Source organism: Drosophila albomicans, chromosome 2L, assembly GCF_009650485.2.
Source record: "Drosophila albomicans strain 15112-1751.03 chromosome 2L, ASM965048v2, whole genome shotgun sequence".
Lineage (NCBI taxonomy): Eukaryota > Metazoa > Arthropoda > Insecta > Diptera > Drosophilidae > Drosophila > Drosophila albomicans.
The window spans coordinates 28,571,380-28,596,124 of NC_047628.2; the positions used below are offsets into that span (position 1 = coordinate 28,571,380).

At 45.8% G+C, this 24,745-nt stretch overlaps 1 protein-coding gene and 1 non-coding gene across 3 annotated transcripts in view; one reads left to right on the forward strand and one right to left on the reverse strand.

Moving 5' to 3' along the window:
* LOC117565809 (uncharacterized) overlaps positions 1-24,745 on the reverse strand; it is a 113,079-nt gene that overhangs the window by 64,648 nt on the left and 23,686 nt on the right. Inside the window, exons 6-12 of the mRNA XM_034245098.2 lie at positions 18,286-18,789; positions 17,692-18,042; positions 9,780-17,063; positions 8,677-8,985; positions 6,809-8,617; positions 6,652-6,744; positions 1,906-2,703 (exon numbers count right to left, since the gene is read on the reverse strand). Coding sequence (XP_034100989.2) covers positions 1,906-2,703; positions 6,652-6,744; positions 6,809-8,617; positions 8,677-8,985; positions 9,780-17,063; positions 17,692-18,042; positions 18,286-18,789 — 11,148 coding nt within the window. The remainder of the gene's footprint in view (positions 1-1,905; positions 2,704-6,651; positions 6,745-6,808; positions 8,618-8,676; positions 8,986-9,779; positions 17,064-17,691; positions 18,043-18,285; positions 18,790-24,745) is intronic.
* Positions 19,475-24,745, forward strand: part of LOC117565812 (uncharacterized) — a 97,936-nt gene continuing 92,665 nt past the window's right edge. For both annotated transcript variants that reach the window (XR_007954594.1, XR_007954593.1), the window contains exon 1: positions 19,475-19,574. This is a non-coding gene — a transcript (uncharacterized LOC117565812). The remainder of the gene's footprint in view (positions 19,575-24,745) is intronic.

Consider the following 24,745-nt stretch of genomic DNA (forward strand, 5'->3'; position numbering starts at 1 on the left):
GTAGTACCAAAAGTAGATGATCTTTGAGTAGTTGCATTAAATTTATCTCTTTTTTCATCAGGGAGCGGTGTCAAGGTAGTTCCTAATGTAGAAACTATTTCAGTATGAATGTCCTGAATGTCCGGTGGTCCTGATGTTACATAAGTTGGAATCATGAAGTCTGAGACTGTTGTTGGCTTGTCACTGCTACTTTCTGGGTATACTTCAACAAATTTCTCTGTTGTCGTTTGATATTTTGTTTCCTTTAGAGGAGAAGTATTGGGTAAGTTTAGCTGCTTCGTAGTTTTAAACGATTCGGTTGTGCTTTCATATGAATCTTCAGCTTCAATTTCTGTATAGCGGGTTCTCATTTCAGTTTGGTTTGCCAATTGCATTTCTGTATATTTTATACCGGTGGCGTCAGTTGTGGTCTGAGTCGAGTCAACTGGGGGCAGTTCTGTCGGTGTCGGAATACAAGTAGAGGTAGGTGTGTTGGTCGAGTTTGTTGAGCAAATGCAGGTTGTAATCGTGTGCGCTTTGGTTATACACAACTTGGCACCGACACAAACTGTTTGACAAGGATCGATGCATTGACCTGACGATCCGCATTGATGTGCTTCACTGCAATCGTTGTTTGTGGTACAGTTGCCACCTGGCTTGGCTGCTTGTTTTAGTTTTGATTATGTTTTTTGATTTATTATTTTTTAGGTGGAGTATTTTTGTACATATTTCGAATAAAAGTAAAAGTAGTAAAACAAAAAAATAATACGTTAAAATATTTACAAATTAATAAGATGTAGTAAATAGGTGTATAGCTACAACAAAGGAGGAATGTGCACGATAAAATTGATATATTTATAGAGGTATATACAGGGGCACCTAATAGTTTTGCTAAATATATATTCGAGGAAGCTTTTGTCTAAATTTCTGACGTACTGGTACATTTGAAAGAGAGATTGTGGAAAAACTTGTTCAGATCAAAATATTTAGTATTATTATTTTACTGTTAGATATATAAGTTCAAATTAGAAACGTTTTGGTTTTTACTATTAGTTAGCTACATATTGTTTTTATGTTGTTGTTGTAGTTGTAGTTGTTGGTTATACCATTAGTATTACGAATACATCTATATTACCGTTTTATTTAGAATCGTGGGTTAAAATATTCAGAGTATTCAAGAGGCATTTGATTAATAATCATTTGTGAGCATGAGCGTGTGTGAATGTTCAGAAGAATTGCTTGTTGTATATTTTGTATCTGTATCTGTAACTGTATCTGTATATGTTATTGTTGTTGTGATATTGCAGCCCCAACATAGGGTCTCTGGGTTTGCGATCACTCAATAATTTGGATAAGAGTTTTTCTTATTTTTGCTTGTGGTTATTTTGCGCTTTTTGGTTGTGGTTTTATTTTGAAGCTAGACGGGCATTACAAGTATTCCTCATACGATATCTTTGTGGGGTACGTAGATTATATTTATCATATTTTGAGAGTCGGATAGATTGATAGAGACAAGAAGATATAGAAACAGAGACAGAGAGAGGCTTGAGAAAGCGCTATTTTGTTGGTTAAACTCTCACGTCTATATTTATATACATATACACAATATATGCGGAAATTGACAGGATACGAGAATATCTTTAGGTCACGATAAATGTAACTTCGCATGGTCACTTTACTTGTGTTTTGTGTGTTTATTGGTGTTGTGTGTGAGTGTATTGAGCGTGGGGAGCAGACACTTTAAAACAGAACTAGCAAAAAAGGTGAGAGCGTGAGGTAAATAGAGACAGGCAGTTTGAGAGAGACAGAGAGAGAGAGAGAGCGAGTAGGAAACAAAGATTTACGATAAACGAGAGTCAGAGACATTAAGGTACTTTCACTTGACAAAGATTTTTGTTTGTGAGAGAGAGTACTTTTGTGGTTTACCTTTTTGACATCCATATTTGGCATCGGCTATAAATCCAGTTGGGCAGAATTTACATATCGGCTTGTGATCCTCGACAATGCATGGCGAATTGGGGGCGCATGTGGCAAACTTGCACGGATCGACGCATTGATAATTGCGACAGGCCAAACCTGCTGGACAGCCAGCATCACGCAAACAAATCGATATCGATGGCTGGCAATCGCGCATGCAAATGCAAACTGGCTTATGGTCCTGAACCTCACACGATTTGTTCTCGGCACAAATGGGCGCTCGTCCCAGCGGGACAATACACGGATTACGGCACTTGCCATCCGCACAGGCCATATTGGAGGCACAGTCATCATCGCGATAGCATTCTCGCTTATCTGGAGCACAGGTCAATTCACCGTATTCGTTCACAATGAAGCCAGACTTGCAAATGCAAACGGGCTGATGGCGTCGTGTCTCGCACTTCTTATTGCTCTCACAGATGAAGAGGGGATTCTTGCAGGGATCTGTGCATTGACCATATTGGCCGCACTGCAAAGTCTCGGGGCATTCGGCATCGCTAGTACACGGTATCTGCTCCTTTGTACTGGGATCTGTGTCTTCGGGCACACACTTGGGGTCCGGCTTACACTCGACCTCGGGTCGGCCAATGTGACAGCTGGGACATGAGCAACGGGGTCGATGTAGTACAGTTTTGCATAGTGCATTCGTGCCACATGCGCCGCGCATTGTACAAGGATCGGTGCAGTGTCCTTGCAGGCATGATTTTTCACTGGGACAATCCGTATCTGAGTAGCATTGTTCGGTGTCTATAATCATGTCGTAATCATACGACGGCATACAGCATGACGCATCAGGCGAGGAACGAGAGAGAGAGAGAGAGATAGACAGGTTGTTTTTGGTTTCTTTATACTATGTGTTAATCGTTGGGTGCACTCAATCTATCAATCTATCTTGGTATTCGGTAACACCCTATATATTGTTTCGAAAACACTCCTGAGCATGGGTCTACGACTTCTATACTTTTCGGTCAGCTTCTTTTGGGAAATTTGACAGGCAAAAGAAAACAGTTTTCGGATAGAAACATGAATCGGTTTGGGGGTGTGTGTGTTGCGGGGGGTTGGAGGAAAAGGTGTAAGGTGGTCTACACATTGGCGGGAGTGTATTTATATAATATATTGATCGGGGTTGAGCGACTCAGATAAGAAACTTATAGCTAAAAATTGTTCTAAGAACAAAAATAGAAAAACTTAAACGAGACAATATTTAAAACAGTGTAATCCAGTGTTTGATTGTTTTTTTTTTTTATTGGTTTGCTTTGGTGTTTGGTTGTGGTTCGTTTTGATTTTATTTTTGAGTACTTTGTGTGTGTGGTTTTTGGGTTGGTATTTTGCTGTGGGAGGGGAGGAAATGTGTTCAAAGAATTTGTCAGTGGGTCAGTGGGGATTGCAGTGATTTTGGAGTTTTTGGTTTTGTGCACAGGATTGGTTATAGCAAGTACAGAGGGAGTGGGACTTTTTCGAATCTGTTTAGAAAGGGTCTTGAGATATCAGAATAAAAGGAAAAACACAATATTGCAGTTGTTTCATTGGTGCAGTTAGTGATAAGGAAAGGCAGCAATTGTCAAGGACAAAACATCAAATTGCAGAACTGTGAAGGGAACATCTCACATTATTTCAGGTTGTTTTCAATTGATTCTATTCTATATAATATATATAGATAGTTATATGTTTATTTTATAAAGAGTAGATAAGCTGCTTGGTTTTTTAATTGGTATGTAGATTAAATTGCATTGTTGGTTGATTGTTTGTTTGATTGGTATGCGGGCGAGCGAGCAGACGATCAGGTGATCAGGCGAGCGAGCGAGCAGCCTTATAAGTACGAGTAGATAAATTTGAGTGAGCAATAGTTACAATCCTTGATGAGTTACCAATTAAGTATGTTTGTTTTTTATCTTTTATTTGCGGGTTTTAAAGATAGAGACTTGCGCTTCAGTTGCCCAAATAATTGGTTTGATCTGAGGACCAGTTTATTATTCTTTTTTTTTTATTTGTTGCAATGATTTCTTTTGTCTAATGCGTAGTTCATAAGTATTTTGTTGAGTTATGGTGAAAATTACACGACATCCAACACATGCGCTCTGCCCTCACGAGAGACACGTTATTGGTGATTGATTGGGTGAGTGGCATGATAATGAGGTTCGAAAATTGAAGATACGAGAGAGGTAGAGATAGAGGGAGCAGATAGTTAAGAGATCAAATTCTTAGGTACAACTTTTTGACTAAAGCGATATATTAGCTGATAGATAATTTGGAAGAATACGTTAGGAGTAAAAATAGCTGAGAGGTGTAGTGGTAGTAGTGGTAGTAATAGTACTTTAAGTAGCTTATCTGAGGTGTTATTTATAATTCACAAACTGATAAATTTGGTATAAATTTAAATTTAAATTCAAATATTTACAGGTTTGGTTTTATACTCTTTTTGTTTAGGGTTAGTTGTAGTTTGGGCATTTGTATACGCATATAATATGTACAGATGTGATTAATCACACATACAAATTTCTGTATATACAACTTAAAGACTAAAGTCAAATTTACCAAAAAAATTTATATTCAATTTTCCTTTTTCGCTTTCGCTTAGCAGTGTTAGTCAAATTTAGTTACAGTTTTACTTCAGTTTTATAAAAATTTCGAATTATTTCTGTTATCTGTACGGAAGCGATTCTCAACCAATAGACGAGCTAAAAGTGTGCTAGGGGTGTAGGTAGGAACTTTTTACAAAATTTGCGTAATATTATTATAGTATTTGTTTGCCTTATTTTTCGGTTATAGTTTAGAGATGCATTGAAAAGTAGTTATAGTAGTTGTTGTTGTTGTTGTTGTTGTTGTAATTGATCTATACACATATGAGACTTATAGTATTGTAGTATATCATCATTTCAAGCTAGAGAGAACTTAGTTGATTTGATTCAGTCATTGATTTCAAAAAAGCATATGTGAACCATGTGTGAGAATTGTCCCGTCCACAGTTCCCAATCTGAGACTTTGTTCATTCAAGAAAAAATATGTTTTTCTCTTTTAGATTTTACTCTTTTTCTTTTCGTTAGCGAAGGGAAAACGACAGAGTGGCGCAGGGGAAAAGAATAGTGGATAATTCAACGTTGGATTATTTTAGGGGTTGGGTCCGGGGGTACGGGATGGGATAAACGGGAGAGATCATGGATATTTCGACGATGTTAGGATGTGTTTTTGGAGGGATTAATTGTCTTTTTATTTATTTTTGTATATTGTATTTTTAATATATATATTTTTTATAAGCTGTGTTGTTGTTTGTTGTACGCTTTAGGCACCTTATTCAGATGCTGTTGCAGTCCTTTCTCAAGTATTATATGGCTACATATCGCTATCGCGGCAATTTCAATAATTATAAATAATCGATATATTACTATAGATTAGAGATGAACCAATTTGTTTACTGATCTGTGCGTTATACGTTGATTTTGATTTCATGGGTATGCCGCCGAGCTAGCTAGTGTTGTGAAACACTCCAAAAATATACGAATATATGGGTTATTCAAAGCCAATACGAGTAATGTGTCTTTAAGATTTCGAATGAATGCTGCATGAAATAATGATAAACGCAAGCTTCAAAGCTTAATGATACTGAATAGCGTTACTATTACTATTCTCTAACGATATCGATTGCAAGTGTTGTAAAATGACCTGAATATATGCTGTTTTTAGTACTTGAAACGAAACAATTTACTTAAAGAACTAATATTTGGTATTTGGATTTGATTTTGGCGAGAAATGGGGTTGTTTTTGTTTGTTTTTTTTGTTTTTAATTAAATGAATACTAGGCACAGATTGGGTAACCGCGATAGCGACAGAAAATTCCACAAATTTCCATATGCGTCGTTGTGGAATGTTATCGATTAATTGAATATTGAAAAATATCTCTTATAAACTACATATGAACGAAATACTCAAAAAATTAAACTAGTGCATGACACAAAACGTGTGTTGTGTATTCTCTTTGGAACTGTTTCTGGAATTTTTGCATTGAGTTGTAACTGTGTGTAGTTCTGTGTATATATCTTCTGGGTGTGTGAGTGTGTGTGTGTGTGTTGTTGTTGTTGTGCGAGGGGAATTGATATTACAAAAAAACTAAACACTCTAGGGTAACTTGGAACATGTGTATAGGTTGTTAAATTAATTATTACAATTAATTCATTAATATTTTCAACATCATTAAAAAAACACACACTACACTGAAAATAAATCCAATTATTTTGTTGTTTGTTTTGGTTTCGGTTGATTGTTTTCTGAATTAGTGAAATTAGCTGGTTTTAAGGTTTTATAAACAACTCATATTTGTAAATGTTTAGCTATAAATAATCAAACCAAAGTATATATTATGATTATAATTATAACAGCAAAATCAGTTATTGTTACTGACTGAACTCCAGTTAAATAACGGCAACGATAACGATTACTCTAACTGATTACGATAAAACTGTTTACTCCAATCAAAAATGTATGTATATCTATGAGTGTGTTTGTGTGGGTGGGTTCATATTTTTGTGTGTACTTGAGTATGTGTGTGTGTGTGTATCAATCAACGATTACTTTTTCTTTGTAAGCAAACGCCGATGATCAAGATTAGCATTAGCTGTACTTTAAATACTAAAGGCACAACTGATACCCTGGTACGTACTTCGATTAATATTGATATTGACATTGACTTGAACCACTTACCCTGCTGGCAAACATAATCGTAGCCCTGGCGCACACACGTACCCACATCGCAGCCCTGGGTGCGACAGTCCTGTTGAGGTGGAGTCAGATAACCTGAAAATTAGCAAGGAATATTAAGGAGTCTTAGGGAGGGAAGGATAAAGCCAAATCATCTTACATTGCACATAGGCATCACCGTTGGGGAAGTCCTCGGGACAGTAGCATTCGGCTTGATTGTTGTCCAACACATGGCAGGCGGCATTAAGACCGCATGGTTGATCGCGGCAGGCATTCACCAGTTCTCCATCGCAAATGCAGCCCTTGAGCGCATCGCCGATGCAGCCATCCATGCAGGCACATTCGTAGCCGCCAGGCAGCTCAATGCACTTGGAATTGACGCCGCACGGATTAGTGGAGCAGCCACCATCCAGTGGCTGGCATTCGCTGGCAGGATTGCCAAAGAAATCGGGTGGGCAGGAGCATTGTGCTTTGCGATTGACGACACGACACTGGGCATTGGTGCCACAGGCTCCGTACTCCAGGCAGGGATTGCGGCACTTGCCCTGATCACAGCGTTTGTTCGATTCACAGTCCTTGTCCTCGCGGCATTCGAACTGCATGCACTCTTTGCTGGGTTCTCCCTCGTAGCCGTCGGGGCAGTAGCAGAGCATGCGATGCTCTGAGACGGTACACAGAGCATTGCGACCACAGGCTCTATCATTCGCACAGGGATCTGCGCATTTTCCATTGACGCAGCTCTGATCAGCGGCGCAGTCACCATTCGACTTGCAACCCGCAATGCAGGCACCACGTTCGCACAACTGACCCAGAGGGCATTGACGCTTGGCGCCGCACTTGTTGCGGCACTTGCCTCGTGCGCACTGCTGTCCGCAAGCACAATCCTCGGAGCGCGAGCATTTGGCAGCACAATAGGCACCACTCTCGTCGCATTCACAGCCGGGATGGCAGCGCTCGGGTGGCAGATGGCAGCCAGTGAGTCCGTCGCCAATGAAGGAGGCTGGGCACTGGCATTGCACGCCATGATTGATGACCAGACAGTCGGCGCATTGACCGCACTGATCGGGTGTCTGGCAGGGATTCTGGCATTTCTTGTTCACACAGGTCTCGTCGTTGGCGCAGCTCAGATCGTTGCGGCAACCCGTCTGGCAGACGCGATTCTCACAGATCTGTCCCTGGGCACAGGCGCTGTCCGTGTTACAGACGGTGCGGCAAGTGCCGCGCATGCAACGCTCGTCCGACAAACAGTTCTGATCGTTGCGGCACTTGCCTTGACAGCTGCCCGCATAGCACAATTGATTCGATCCGCAGTCCTCATTGCGGCCACAAGCTGTGCGCGGTGCTTTGCAAGCGACATTCGCATTTCCAGTAAGTCCTTCGGGACAGCTGCACTCCTTGCGATGTTCGATGGCCTGGCAAATGGCATTCGTGCCACAAGCCGTGGGATCTGCGCAGGGATCAACACACTGCTGACCCACACAGGCCAAGTGAGCGGGACAACTCTGATCGGAGCGACAGCCAGTGACGCAATTGAGACCCAGACAAAGTTCTCCATGAGCGCATTCGTTGTCGTGGCGACACAGAGGCTTGCAGACGCCTTGCTGGCATCGCTCGTTGGTCAAGCAGCCCGAGTCGTCGGCACAAAGTGGACGACAGACGGACTCGAAGCAGGCCAAGCCATTGCTGCAGTCACGATTCTCATGGCACTCGAGGGGAGGTGAGCGTACGCAACCCACTTGAGCTGTGGGATTGGGCACCATGTTGTCCAGGCAGCTGCAGCTGGCGCGATGATTCGACACTGAGCAGGCAGCATTAGGTCCACAGGGACTCTCCAGGCAGGGATTGACGCACTTATCATTGCGACACGACTCGGAGGCACTGCAGTCGTCATCCACGTGGCAGCCATATACGCACTTGTTGTGCAGGCAAACATGGCCCAAGAAGCAATCGTTATCCACGCGGCAGGTCACTGCAAAGGAAGGACATTGAATTAATAGAGTAATTGAGTCTGAGTACTGAGTTACTTACGCATGCAGTTGCCACGCAGACACTTCTCATTGGAGGCGCACTCCAGATCGTTGTGGCAAACGGGCAGACACATGGAGTCGCGGCAGCTGTAGCCCGGTGAACAGTCGCCATCGCAGGCGACGGGCACACGAACACACTCCTTGGCGGCATCGCCAGTGAAGCCCTCGGGGCAATGGCACTGTTTCACATGGCTGAGGATGAGGCATTCAGCATTCTGGCCACAAGCCTGTGGCTGCTGGCAGGGATTGAAGCATTGACCACCCTGGCACACCTCTGAAGCGGCGCACTCGGTGTCAAGCAGACAGGCAGCTAAGATGATGCAAATTAAGAGGGGATTAGATCTCGATTGTTGATTGGAGCCGTTGAAGAGTTTGCCTAAATTTCGTTTCAGTTCTGTACATAAAACATGTACTAGAGTACGTGGTATTGTGGTAGTGTTGTTGTTGTTGTTGTTGTGATGGTGGTTTTGTTGTTGTCACGTGTGTGTAGTAAGTTTTGTTAACAGTTAGTCTATGCTACGGGGCTGAGCCAGTCCAGATGCTGTGACCCAAGGACTTAACTAGCTGAAGCTAAAGAGTTGTTAACAGAAATTCTTTAATTTCCAATACAATTCTTTAAACATTCATATTTTTCATTGTATTCTTTAGTCTTAATCCTTTGAAACAATGTTTACTTAAGTAGATATGTTAATTTTAAAAGGAAGTGAATACTGAAAAACAGATATTATTACTGAAAGGAGTAGATACATTTAAAAGATACATAAGATAAGTTTCAAGGAAAATACATTTTAGATTCTAATTTGTCATCGCATTTTGTATCTCGTGTTGTAGTTGATTCTTGTTGGGAAAGCTTTTTGTATGTTGTGTTTATACAGCTTATGGGCAACAGGGAAAGTGTCACAGCATCTTAGGTCTAGTAATCGTGCTAGTTTGGTAAGTGATTAAACTAAAAACAATAATAGTTATGTGGTTGTTGATAAGTTTGATAAGTTGTCGCTAAGTTGTAGTAGTAATATGTAGTAGTCTCTCTTTGGTTTTACGCCCTGCTGGGTGGTGTTGGGTAGTGCGTGAGTGGTTTGCTTTGGTTTGGTGGTTAGTACTTACGTTTACACACACTATCGGAGCAGTAGGTGTTGGTGGGGCAATCGCTAGTGATTTGACATGGCATTGGCAATGGCTTACAGCCGGCCACCCGGTCAGCGGGTTGGCCGTCATAGCCATTGCGGCATGCACAGTGGGCGACATGACCCTTCGGAACACATTCCGCATTGGGGCCACATTGCAGATGGGCGCAGACATCCTGGCACTTGGGAACACCATTTGTCTTGGTGCATGCAGCATGCGGGGGACAATCATCGTGGGTCTCGCACTCCACCGAGCTACGACAGCCCTCGTTATACGGATCACCCACCAGACCAGGCGGACACGTGCATTTGTATGAACCGCGCGAATTGCGACACCGAGCACCGGGTCCGCACGGTGCATCCTTACAGAAATCGATGACATCGCAGCGAACGCGAGGATCGCCACTAAAGCCAGGCTGACAATGGCACACCTGTCGATGATTCTCCGTGGTACAGAGTGCATTCTCGCCACAAGGCTGTCCAATGAGACATGCTATCTTACACATGTGATTGTCACAACTCTTGTCATTCGAGCAATCGTCGTCGCTGCTGCACTCGATCTTGCGGCAACCAGAGCGTGCATCGCCAAAGAAGCCCTCCTTGCAGATGCAGTCGGGGGAATGAGAACGTGCCACACACTCGGCATTCCGGCCACAAGCGGCACGTCCCAAGCACACAGACTCACAGCGAGCGCGTCCATAGGCATCCAGCAGGCACGTTTCATCCTCGCCACAGTCGCTGTTCTCACTGCATTCGAGTTCCTTGGCACAAATGTTGTTCTGACAGAACTGGAATTGTGGGCATGTCGAATTCGACTTGCAGGTGCTCTGACAGACACCTTGCAGACAGAGTTGTTCCGAAATACAATCGCGATTGCTGCTGCAGAGAGCATTACAGATGCCATGGCTACAGATGCTACCTTGAGGACACTGTGTATCCTGCTGGCAGTATTGCAAGGGCACACAGCCCTGCTTGGCATCTCCAGTGCTGCCTGATTCGCAGGCACAGACACCAATATGATTCTGGACGGAGCAGCGGGCAAGAGCACCGCAAGCATTTGGCAGGGAGCAGGGATCAACGCACTTAGCATCCAGGCACGCCTTTTCGGCGGCACAGTCATCGTTGTCGGCGCACTCGATATGTACGCACTCCACTTGAGGATCTCCGCGAGAGTTTGCAGCACAACTGCAAATAGCTTTGTGTGCCTGAGCCTGACAATTAGCATTTAAGCCGCAAGCACCTTGACGCTCACAAGGGCTGCGACAACGTGAGTTCTGGCAACTGGCCGAAACGGGGCAGTCCGCATCGCTGATACATTCGCTGGGATCGCGACAGCCGGCATGTAGCGGGTCTCCAATGAGTCCTTCGGGGCACTTGCAGTGATAGCTGCCCGGCAGATTGTCGCAGAAGGCGGTGCTGTGACAGGGTTGGGTCAAACACTCGTTGATATCTTCACAAACTCCGTTGGTGAGCTGATAGCCCTCATAACACTCGCAGATGGCTTGATGATCGGACACCTGGCAGCTGCCCTTGCCGCAGCTAGTAAAGTCACAGGGCTTGATGCAACGATTCGTTTCCGCATCGCAGGCACGATCGCTGGCACAGTCCACATGATCAATGCACTCAACCTTGAAGCAGCCGACGCCGGTGTCATTAGGATCTCCTAGATAACCAGCTGGGCAGTTGCAGGTGGATTGATGTCCTTCCGCCTGGCAATGAGCATTCGGTCCGCACTCCGTGTGTAGGCAAGGATCTGTACACTTGCCTTGAATGCAGGTCAAGCTATTGGCGCAATCGTCATGCTTGTGGCATTGTCGTGGCTGTGTGCAACCCTGTTGCGTGTAGCCATCTCCGACTGTGCCCTCGGGACAAACACAGCGATAAGAGCCGGGAATATTTTCGCATCGGGCGCTGGCATGGCAAGGCTGCTCTGTACACTCATCAATATCAGAGCATCCGAAGGGAGTTCCAATAAATCCACTGGCGCACTTGCACTTGCCTGTCAAGCATAGTTCGGTTGGGGGACAATCGGCGTCGGATTCACAGCCAGGTTGGCAGGTGCGATCGCTGTTGCAAATCTCTCCAGCCAAACAGTTGTTGCTAGTGTAGCAAACCTTGCGGCAAACCTGTTGATAACAACGTTCTCCAATTGCACAAGCGGAGGTCTTGGTACAGGGCAAATTGCACTGGTTTCCGATGCACATGTGTCCATTGGGACACTGATTGCTGGCCAAGCATGGTGCGGGAACCCGCACGCAACCCTGCTCAGGTGTGGGATTGCCTTCAAAGCCATCGGGGCAGGTGCATTGGCTGCGATGTTCGGCAATGCTGCAAAGAGCATTCGGTCCGCAGCTGGTGCTCGATTGACAAGGATCCAGACACTTGTTGCCAATGCAGGATTGCTCCTGCTTGCACTCCTTGTTGCTGCGGCAGCCTAACGCGCAATGGCCATCGATGCAGGCCAAACCACTGGAGCATTGACTGTGATCCAAGCAGGAGACAACACATACATTGCCCACACAGCGCTCACCATCGGAGCAATCCTGTGTGTTGCGGCATGCCACACGACACTGACCATTATAGCATAGTTCACCGCCGCAGTCAATATCCGTGGTGCACTTGGAAGCGCTGCGTGCACAGCCATTCTTGGCCGACTCCGAGATGGGTTGGAAGCGTAGCGGGCAGCTGCACACTGGCTTGCGATTTACGACCTTGCAGTCGGCATTGGAGCCACATGCATTATCACAGGGATTGAGGCAACGTCCTCCAGCACAAATCGTATTCGCTGGGCAGTCGGCATCTCCGTTGGGGCACTGTCCATCTGGACGACAGCCCTTGGTATTGGGTTGAGGATCTCCGATAAAGAGTGGTGGGCACTTGCAACTGGCGCCTTCGGGTGTCACCTCACAGATGGCGGTGGGATGGCAGTTGCCCGGAGCGCAACCACTCTGCTTGACACAGGCGACCTCGGGCAAAGGATTGCCACGGAAACCGGGTGGACATTGGCAAACGGCACGATGATCCTCGGCCAGACAAATGGCATTCTCGCCACAGGATTCCTCATCACAAACATCGTAGCATGTGTGAGTCATGCGGTTGCACATTTGACTGGGCGGGCAATCGTGATTATAGACACATGGTACGCTCTTGCAGCCGTTGAAAGGATCATATGGATCGCCGGCATAAGGTCCAGGTGGGCACTGACATTGGGCCTGATGGTTGTTAGTTATGCACACGGCTCCAGGTCCGCACTTGACACTATCGCAGGCAGGTCGGCAGCTCAGCGACTGTGTAGCTTCATCCTTGATGCAACCCTCGGATTCGGAGCACTCTGCATTGCTGCGACACTGATGTTTACGTTCCGGCTGGCAGCCGTTGCGATCATTGGGATTACCCACGAAACCGTTGAGGCAATCACAACGTCCTTGGTGATGGCGCGCAACACAAATCGAGTTGGCTGGGCAGGTGAAGGCGTCGCAAATAGCCACACACTTGAGCACTCCCAAAACGTCGGGGCGACATGCCGAAGCATCTGGACAATTGTCATCGTTTGTGCAATCGGGCAGTGAGGGTTTCTCGCAGGAGGAGACAACGGGATTCCATACGTAACTGTCGGCACAGTTGCAAATCGCGTGACCCGCTGGATTTATTTTACAAAGTTCGTTCGGTCCGCAGACAACATTCGAGCAGAGATTGATGCACTCGCGAGTGCCCAAAGCGCCAGCTTGGCAGCCAAATCCACGCTCACAATCCTTGTCAGTCTTGCATTTATCTTCGAGATCGGGCACCTTGCGTTCAGGTTGACAACCGACCTGCAGATTGCTGGGATTGCCAAAGTAACCATCCGAGCAAATACAAGAGGAACGATGATCATCGGCCACACACAGAGCATTGGGTCCGCATTGAATCTTGGAGCAGGCATCAACGCACTTGCGCAGACCCTTGCCCAACTGGAAGCAGATCTCCGAATGGCGACAGTCGGCATCATTGCCACACTGACCACGAATACTGCAGCCCTGGCTGAGATCGTGTGGATCTCCGACATAACCCAGTGGACACAGACATTTGCCGGCATCACAAATGGCGCGCGGTCCGCACGCTGTTTTCGAGCATAGATTCTTGCAGTGTCCGCCCTGGCAGCTGTATCCATCGGGGCACTCGACACGCTCACTGCACTGACACTGATTGGCATCGTGACAGAACTTGCTCTCGATGGGCTGGCAGCTGCTGTAGGGATTGCCAGCATGTCCAGACAAGCAGAGGCACTCGAAGCTACCGGGAGTATTCAAGCAGGCGGCGTTCAGTCCACAAGGTTTGTTGGCACATTCATCTACATCTTGGCATCCCACGTAGGGATTTCCACTGAATCCTTGCGGACAGATACAGGTAATTTGATTACCGGCAGCGCGACACTCAGCATTGGGACCACAGCTGTTTGGTTGACAAACATTCTTGTTCTGAGCACCACAACCTTCGTACGGATTGCCAAAGGTGCCGGGGTTACAGGCACAACGGCTCTGCCCCAAACCATACTCGCAATGGGCATTCTCGCCACAGTTGGGCGAACACTTCGCCATCTCGATGGGTGGCATGCAGAGCAGATCGGGATTGCCCACAAAGTTGGGCTCACACACGCATTTTCCATTGCTCTTGTCGCAGGTGGCTCCGATGCCACAAACGACGCCCTCGCAGCGTTCCTTGCAGCGTCCGTTAATGCAGATCTGACGCTCATCACAGGGGCGAGAGGCGCTGCATTGATCGGTACTGCAGCTACCGCCGGGGAAGGGATTTCCAAGATAGCCTTGGGGACACTTACAGGTGGGTCCTTCACTGGTGGGAATACAGAGAGCTCCCTCACCACAGATGACATCCTGACACTGTGAAACGCAATCTCCATCGGCATTCTTGATGAAGCCCACGCGACAACGACACCAGCCAGCATGCTGATCCGTCTCGCAGTAGGCATTGGGACCACAAAGCAAGCTGGCGCAGGGACTGAGGCAACTGCCATCAAGGCAGGCCAAATTTCCAGCACAATCCTCGTTGGTGGCACAAGTACTCTTGGGCACACCGTTCTCCAAAATGCAGCCACTTTTGTAGGGATCTCCTGTAAAACCTTTAGGGCAGACACACTGATAGCCGCCCTTCTTGTTGACACAATAAGCGCCATAGGCGCATGGCAGATGAGCACATTCATCCTCATCAGTGCATCCAAGTAGTGGATCTCCCTTGAAGCCCGCCTCACACATGCATTGCGGCGGATCTGAAGGTGTGCACTTGGCATTGATGCCGCAGGGGAAACGTTCGCAAGGACTCTTGCACTTGTTGTTGTCTTGGGGATCCAGGAAATATGGTGGCGGGCATACGCACTCTCCGGGCTGTATACACTTTTCATTACTTGCGCATTCTTTGTCTGCGGCGCATTTACGTTGGGCAGGCGCACAAAGTCCATTGTAGGCATCTCCCTGATAACCTTCGGGGCAGTGGCAGCTGTAGCCACCTTGCTGATTGATGCACTGGGCGCCATAGGCACAAAGTTGAGCGCCACGTTCCTCGCACTCGTTGACATCCACGCAGCTGCCGTCGGCTTGCGTCTGATAACCCTTGGGGCAGGCGCAGTAGCTGACGCCACCCGCAATAGAGATGCACTCCGCACCGCTGGGACAGGGCTGTCCAGTGGAGCAGCCTGCCAAGACGCAGCTGTTGCCCAAAAGTTTGTAGGGTGGTTGGCATTGACACTCGGGACTGTTGCAGAGTTCACACATGACAAAGGGATTTCCAGTGTGTCCCTGAGGACAACGGCACTCATAGCTGCCTGGCAGATTCTTGCAGAGCGCATTCAATCCACAAGCAGGCTTGCCTCGCTGTCCAGCACACTCATCGACATCCTGACACTGTCCACCTTCGGGACTACGTTCGTAACCCTGCCGACAAATGCAGACGCTGCTGCCGGTGAAGGCATCTTGGACACAGCTCTCGCCCAGAGCACAAGGATTGGCGTCAGAGCAACCGACAGTCTTGCCCGAGGCACAGCCATCGCGATAGGCATCGCCTGAGGAACCACCTGGACACTGGCACAGATAACCGCCTGCAGTGTTGGTGCAAATGGCATTGTCGGCACAAGGATTGGCGCGACACTCGTCGATGTCACTGCAGCCGCCTGGCAGCGCAGCATTTCCAGTGTATCCCGGTGCACAGAGGCACTGGGCTTGTCCGTTGGCCAGCATGCACTGAGCATGGGCGCCACAGTCGCGCGTCTCGCAGGGATGACGGCAATCGTTGCCAATATTCGGTTCCGGGCACAGGCATCGTTGGGTCTCGTCGCAAATGGCATTGCCGGGACACTGTTCGCTCGAGGCACAGCTCACGATGGGCACACAGCGCACCGAGGGATCCGGATCGGCGAGAGTGCCCTCGGGACAACGGCAGGAGTAGCTGCCACCTGGCTGATTAATGCATTCAGCGCCTGCGCCGCATTTCACCGAGCCAGAACGGCATTCGTCGATGTCCAAGCATTTTGAGTGTGGATCTCCTGAGTATCCAGGTGGACAGGCGCAGCTGTAGCCACCCGGGGAGTTTGTGCAGCTGGCATTCTGGCCACAGCTGCCAAATGGTCCGTGCACCAGATCGCATTCGTCGATGTCCACGCAACCTGCAGAGACATCGCTGGGGTTGTAAGTCCAGCCCTCCTCGCAGACGCAGTATGCTTCATTCTGATCCGGTTTGCAGTAAGCATGAGCACCACACTTGACATCCTCGCAGGGCTGCTTGCAGGCCAGTCTCGGCGGACTGCCAACATAGCCAGCCTCGCAATCACAACGATACGATCCGGGCGTGTTCAAGCACTGGGCATGCGGCCCACAAGCCTCGGCATGAGTGCGACACTCGTCAATATCCACGCAGCTGGAGCCGATGGGTTCGAAGCCATCGAGACAGAAGCAATGGTTCTCAATGCATTCGGCGTTGTTGGTGCAGTCAAAGTTGCTGCTACACAAAATGTTCACATCGGTGGGCACACATCCATCCTTGGGATCTGGTTTACCATCGTAGCCTGGCGGACACTTGCACTCGTATCCTGGTGCAGTGTTCTCGCAGATTGCATGTTCGCCGCAAGGTTTATCCAAAGCGGCACATTCATCGATGTCCACACAACCCCTGAAGGGGTCTCCGGTGTAATCCGGTTTGCACGTGCAAACAAAACTGCCGACGGTGTCTGTGCAGATGGCGTTATCGCCACACGGATTATCCTGGCATTCGTTGATGTCTGTCGAGGTCGCGATCGCGTTTGGTGCGTAGGGGAAAAGCGCAGAGACGGATGGGGAGCAGAGACGGGGGTTGGTTCATTTCAATGCAACGCGTGTTCATTGGCGTGTTGTGGTGTGTTCGTAGGCGGGGCAGGGCCGAGGGGGAGGTGGTTAAATATATATTGCAATTAATTAAATTAGTAATCAAATCAAACAAATACAAAATAAACATATGAGAGTGGTGGAAGCATAGCGTGAAAAGGGGGAGCGGTGGGAGATTTAGGAATTGGGAGACAAAGATACAGATACAGATACGTAGGAAAGCTGTGGAAAGCTATGGGGAAGCTGTGGGAAGCAGGAAGCTCTCGAAGCTAGCAGCTGAAAGCGTTTGAGTTTCAGAAATAGAGAGAGAAAGAGAAAGACACAGATGGAGAAAGCACTGACTAAATTAGAGAGGCGTAGGTGACAAAACACGACAAAGTCGAAAGGAATTTGTTTGTAAATTTTGATAATCGTGTTTGGGATTTGCCACCTCGCACATCTCGCCAGTCACAAATGCATTTTCAGCAAGACTTCTGTTCAGGGAAGATGCTGAGAATGCATTCAAACAAATACAACATGCAGACATGCAATTAAGCAAATACTAACTCTCGCAGTGCAAATAGCCCTGTCCTTGGAATCCGCTTGGACACAAGCAGCGATATGAGCCCGGGAAATTGATGCACTTGGCATTTGTGCCGCACTTGGCAACGCCATCGGGCTGATTGCACTCATCGATGTCCAGGCAGGCCAAACCGGCGCCCGATGTTGCCGCCGGTGTGATTATTGTGTCGCCATCGCCATAGCCCAGTTGTAGTGTGGGTGTTGTGCTGGGCAACTCGGCGTTTGGATCGTGTTCGAGGACAAAGCCCAGTGGACAACGACATTGAAAGCTACCGCCCAAGTTCACGCATTGAGCACCCAAACCGCATGGATTGTTAATGGCGCATTCATCGACATCTGCACATCATGTTGCGTTGGTTAATCGTTGTTGTTAATGGAATCAGTTTTTTGTTTGCGGTGCATGCGGCATGTATTGAGCGTGTGTATATGTGTGTGTGTTTATTGTAAGTGTGTGCGTGAGTTGTGCCAAAAAACGGTGCCAAAAAAAAAGAATACCAAAAAGAACGTATGGCAAAAATTTCAAATATGAAAATGAATTCGTAGCGTATTCAATGTTGGTCGTATCAATGCTGTACTTACCCTCACAACCGTTCATTGGATCCCCGCTAAAGCCATCGGGGCAAAGGCAGCGGAAGCTGCCGTCTGTGTTGAGGCAATCGGCATTGCGACCGCACGGTGTGCGAGCGCATTCATCGAGATCGACGCAACCCTGTTCGGTGCGTCCGTCGCCATCGTAGCCCGGCGGGCAGTCGCAGCGATGACTGCCCTCGAGATTCGTACATATGGCACCGGGTCCGCAGACATTGGGGTATGCGCACTCATCGATATCCTGGCAACCGTCATAGGGATTGCCCACAAAGCCATCCGGACACGCGCACGTGTAATTGCCGGGCGTGTTGATGCACTGCGCATGCACACCGCAGGCCAACGGATTGCTACACTCATCGACGTCCGTGCACAGCACTTCACCGTCGCCCGTGTAGCCGTCCTTGCACTTGCAGAGGAAGTGCGCGGGCAGATTGCAGCACTCGGCATTCTCCACGCATCGCGATGCTATCGCCGGATCTTGGCATTCGTCAATGTCTGCAATGGCAAAAAATGATTGTGGCATGATTAATAATGTGGCAATCAGAGAAGAGTTGACTCCCCTCCCTCCCTACCATCTTAACCATTAGCAAACGAATGACTTAGGCAACGAACTTGTTATTTACGCATTTACCGCTTGACTGCGTAACGCAACGCAAAGCAACGCAACATGCTGCGGTAGCTTGCAACGTCAGCAAGTGGATTGAACATTTTCTAATTTGCATGTTACGCATGACATTTCAGTGTCATCTGCCTTGGCAACCAGATACAGATACAGTCCCCAGCCTCAGTTGAAGCCAAGCCAAGCAGCAATGTCAATGCACACAGGATGCACCAGTTGCATATATTTTCCCATGATCCGAACCAATTACAACATTGAGCTAGCATTGAAGCGAAGTCGCATGTATAATAGAACTTGCTTTTGCAGCGAAACAGATTTTAGTACATCAAATTTGATTTGAATTTATTTTCAATTTGAATTCATGAAGAAAATTCTTTCATTTTAATTCAACGTGAAAACTAAAGTAACTTTCTTCATGGGAACTGGCCTATAAATTTAATTTCGCATTCAAAATGATTGCTTTGTTAATTTCCTGGTAAAAGAATGGTATCTGAAGTTGTATCTTTTACTTGCAATTACTAGACGAATGTAGAATGTACAATTGCTGCTCGCTAATGACATCTTCATCATATCTTTTCAGCATAATTGGCATACAAACGCACAATCGCAGCGCAAATCTTGAGGAGAGGAATCATTTATAATCCAATTGCAGATTAATGGGGTAAGTGAACGCTCATGTTTTCTGTTCAAACTATAATCAATTTGAAAATCACAGTTGTTTGTTTTTTTTGTTTCTGTTTTTTGCTATAATTGATTTATACTTTTGTTGAATCGGTTTGCTTGATTTGGTTAGTTTGTTGCTTGGTTCATTTGTTGATATTGATGTGAATGTTGATGGTGTGTGTTTAGCTAATGAATGCACAACAAGCACTCGTTTCTAGTCGTATGTACAGCTCATGCGGAAGCACAACGATCTGCTTTACGCTCCAATAGGCCGCAGCAGCGCATTGAGAATTCAATTCAATTCTAGCCAGCAGAGCCAATGAAGCGGCAACTGTGGCAAACGATGCCAGAGAAGAACAGAGAGAAGAGACTTTTAGGGCCACAGTCCGAATGGAAAGGTTTGCTCGGCTCTCTGTTCTGTTTTGCAGTCTGGCAATCTGACAGAGCCATTAATCATTGGTTTTATGGATAAGAAATGTTGTACATTTATAGCTAATATGACATAAGTACAAAAGTTGGCAAAAGACGAGAGTCGAGAGGCAATCACAAGGGCAGTGGCAACAGCCTTCCTTATAATTATGGGCAGTCGAACAGGTTGCGCAGTTATAATTACTAGTTTTTAGCTTATAAATTAAGAGGATCATCACTCTCAAACAGGAACGTCTTTGCCTGTGAGACTGAGCTGAGACTGCGACTAAGAAACTGAGAGACTGAGAGTCATCTGCCTTCGTCTATGATATGACTGCATTCCATGTTACCAGTTACCAATTGCTAAGTCTGATTACTCAATGTCATCGTCTACGTTCGCCTGTCTGCCACTTGGCAGTTGCAAGTTGCCGAGTTGCCAAGTTACCCAGTTGCCAGTTGGTAGCCAGGAGTTTTAGTCAGAAGCAGGAAGCGTTCTATGTTCGTCTAAGTTTCAATGTCAGTTTAATTACTTTATGCAATGTGCACACTGAAGCCTGAGAGACAGAAGACAGTCCAGCTGCCCGTTGCCCATTGCCCGTTTGCCGTTTAGGCCATTGACCAACAGGCCATTGGCTCTGACTGTGCCTGTCTGCGAGTTGAGTTCAGGTGCAAAATTCAATTTATTTGCGCCTCAGCATACTCCCATTATAATTGAGATTTCTTTTCACTCAAAACTATGCTTCTCTTCTCGATTTCGAGTTTAGTTCTGCTCTCCTTCATGTAGGCGTTGTCCAGCCTTGGGCCAAATGTTTGTACTTAAAAATTTGTTATTTTTTTGTTGCTAGCAAACCAATCAAATATGCGTGACTGCAGGTAATTAAGTTGAATGCATGTTAAACAAAAATATCTTTGCTTCTCTCTCTCGTTGTCTTTCCATCTAGTATTTTCTATTGCCCGTGGGCACAGCCCAGATTTCCGGTTGAATGTCTGAGGAATCATTAGAAAAACATATTTCCATCGAATGGCATTGGAGGAAGAATTCAAAACTTGTTCTCCAACTGCCAATTTCTATGTTCTTTTTTTAATGCTAGGCTTGTTACGTCCAATATAATTGGGCTGAAGAGATGAGATGGGCTTTCATTAGCATTGAAACACTAACTCAACATTAGAAATAACCTTGGATGCTTTTGTTTAATCTACTCGAATGTACGCTTCATGTATTTTGCTAATTCTCTTCTCTATTGCGAAATATTCAAGTCTGTTCAGATTGGCAATGTTTTAACTGCGCTAATCAAAGCTAATTAGCAGTCGCGACTGTACTGATTTATTGTAAAGAGCTCAAACAATCTACAATGTAGATAAAAGCGTGGCTCTGGGTCTGGACTTGTTGGCGTCTCTCTAATAAATTTATGTAATTGTTCTGCTAATTAGCATTTGCAATTTATGTCGTTGTTTTCGTTGTTGTTGTCGGTTTTTTAGTTATGACATTCGTGCCACAAATTTGCACTATTTTTACAGATAGTCGCACATACTTAAAATATATATACTATGCATACTTTGTATATCTATTTTTATAATAGAAGCGCAGCAATTTACGAGCGGACATGACTTTCATGCTCGACTGCTAAACTATGATGAACAACTTAAAAAAAAAAAAACGAAATAAGAGAAACAGATAGAAACAGCAACTCAAAAACTAAAAGTCTGTGTGTGGTAATTTATGGTGAAGCATAGCTAAATAACATTTGAACTTGAACTCAAGCAAAAAAACTAAACTTAGCATGAAAAACTCAAATAAGTAGATCGACAGTCAGATGCTCAGTAAAAGCTATAAATCATTTCAACAACTACAAAAAAAGTACCTTAATTGTTTACTTTTTTTATTCAAAAATGTTCAAATTTTAAGAGAACACTTTTAAGACTGTAACATACATTTGTCTAGCAAGAAGTAGAATATTTTATTCTTACTGTAAAGTTTCTGTATCTACGAAATTTTTGTGTTTTCCTTAATCGTTCTTTTCTGTGAACACTGACAACTCTTTGAGCAACTCTTCTTTATATAGGGTATACACAAACTGGGAGAAGAAATATGAAATTAGCTAACAAATTTGTGGCGCAATTATGCGTTAAGTTTTTCCATGTAAGGCACGGCAACAACAAAAATTAAAAACCAAAGGAATGAAAAAAAAAACGACGACAACAACATTGAGAAAAAGATCAAGGTCGGGCGTCGTCAAGTGATGTCAGTCGAAGCCGCGGAGTTCGCATCCAAAGTTGAGGTTGAAGTCATGGGTGGCTCAATTTGGCGGTGGCGCGTAAATGTGGCAACACGCTGCTGCGGCATCGACTGCGGCTTTAGTTGAGTTGAGTTGAGTTTAGTTGGGGGCAATAAGGCGTGTCAATGTCGGACGCGTTTAAAGCCATTTTCATGGCTTATCAGGCAAAGCGGCGGCAAGGCGACACGCCAATTAATTGCTGCTGCCATTTTGATATGCAAAGGAAAATAAAAGTTGTAAAGATATCAGATGTACCCCCTACTATATACGTATATATATGAGTATATTTAGGTCTGCATGGCAGATAAACACGTTCACAGTCGACGCTTATCAGCTGACGTTGATCTTTTGAAGCTGTGCATCGAAGTCGAAGTCGAAGATGGAGTTGGAGCTGGAGCTGGAGTTGCAGTTGAAGTTGAAGTTGGGAGCTGGGAGCTGAGAAGTTGAAGTCGGTGCCGTTTGCGGCTTTTGAGGACACAGCACAGCATTAAGCGCCGAGTCGACAATGTTGTTGTTGTGCCGCCGCAACGTGGGGCACAATCTATTTTATCCGTTTTAATGATCTGCCCCAGTTAGCGAAACGAAAGGGAGCAAGCCGCCGCTGCCGCTTGTGGTGAACGTGGCAGCAAAATTAAACAAAAACACAAACAACAACAAACAGCAATAACAACAGCTGCAACAACTCGTGTTGCTGTTCGACTGCGGCAAAATAGTTATAAATTTAGCACTCAACTCGGTTGTGGAGTCGACACTCACTCCATTTTGGCATTAGAAGCAAAAGACTATTGACTTGCCACAAACCACAACCTCCCCCCTCCGTTGTGTGGCAATTTCGTCTTCATTGCATAACTGGACTTTGGCGATGCGTTAACGAAGTCGTCGTCGGTGCACGCATCTGAGTTATGAACATGAACATAATGCTGCCAATGTGCCACCAGCTACCAGCCACCAGCTATGCAACAGGTGCTTGCAACCGTACCGTTAGACGCGTGGTTGTATGGTATGTGTGTGTGGTAGTCAAACAGGTAGCCCCACACACACGGAAATAAATACTTTGAGTAGGAGAAGCTGGAAACTGACCATGATTTGCAGCAAAGTTTAATAGGTGAACTTGAGGCTAAGATGCAAAACTGGATAAAGTTATGAGCGTGGCAGGAAAACAAGCGACAGTTGCCATAAAATGTGAGTGAAGAGAGACAGTTGAAAGAATTGAATAGAAGAGTTGCATATGGTCAGCAAAAGGAGGCAGCTGCCCGTTAAAAGAAATGAAGAAAAGTCGCATAAATAGTCAGAATATAATAGAGAACTTCTTTGATACATCGATATTTCAACTAAAGCGCAAATTTATGAAGGACTTTTAAGAATAAATATGTAGGCTTTATTTTTTTAACTTTATACTTCAAAGTCACTCAATGACAACTTTAATCTCTAACAGACTGTCAAAAGAGATTACTTAGTAATTATCGAACAAAAATGACTTAAATAGAGCAGTTGATAGAGAAGTTTAATGGCGAACTTCTTTGATATTCATTCACATTTATTACTCAATTGAATTTGTACTTTTAAAGCTTAAATTTCAAACTCATACGTCGCATTGAATGTGAACTTTGATTTCTTCACAGCTCTTCAAACGAGGCTCTATTAAGTAATTATCAAATAAGATCGTGGCAGATCTTTTATGTGCTCTGCTGTGCTGTGCTGTGTGAATGCAACAATCAGCGTCATAATCTAAGATAAGTGCACATTTATGCAATTGCGCTTTAAAGAGAGTCGTTCATCATGATTTAATTAGAGCTCGCGACTTGATTTGATGAACTGTGTGGGAAAGTTAGGCCTTAATCGAGTTGACTTCAGCCACAGGCACGCACTTGGGGAAAACTTTGTTCTCAGCGTATTTAAAGCAGGTTGATTCAAATGATTACAACGAGCACTTGGCTTGAGTTCTCTAGAACCTTGCCTCGACTGTCCATTTGGCAGTCTGTCTGTCTCTCTGTCTTTCCGTCTGTCTGCCTATCGTAATGAAATGCAACGGAAGAGACGTGCCTATAGAATGGAATTAGATAATGCTCGTATGACTGAAATACGATGCTGAGACGTTACATGCCACTGCCCAGAATTTATGCATGCCTGACGCTGACGACGCTGACTACGATGACGATGACTCCGATTCCCACTTTGCCCCCCTTTTTCGCTGCTGCTGCTGCTGCTGCTGCGAGAGAAGTCGTCACATTGTAATCTAGAATCTCGGCAACGTCTTCATACTTAGCCGGGTAATGCCAGAGCGTTTGTGAAATTTGCGCTCGTTATCGCATTGCATCTGCCAACCAAGAGACAGAGAGAGAGAGAGAGATGCAGGTGAAAAGAGGGAAGCTCTGCTTGAGTGTTGAAAGTTCTGGCGTGTCCATGTTTGGGGTCAGATTACATGACACTGATTCCTCGTCTAACAGACGTGTATATGCTCGTACGATCATGTCTACGTCTACTG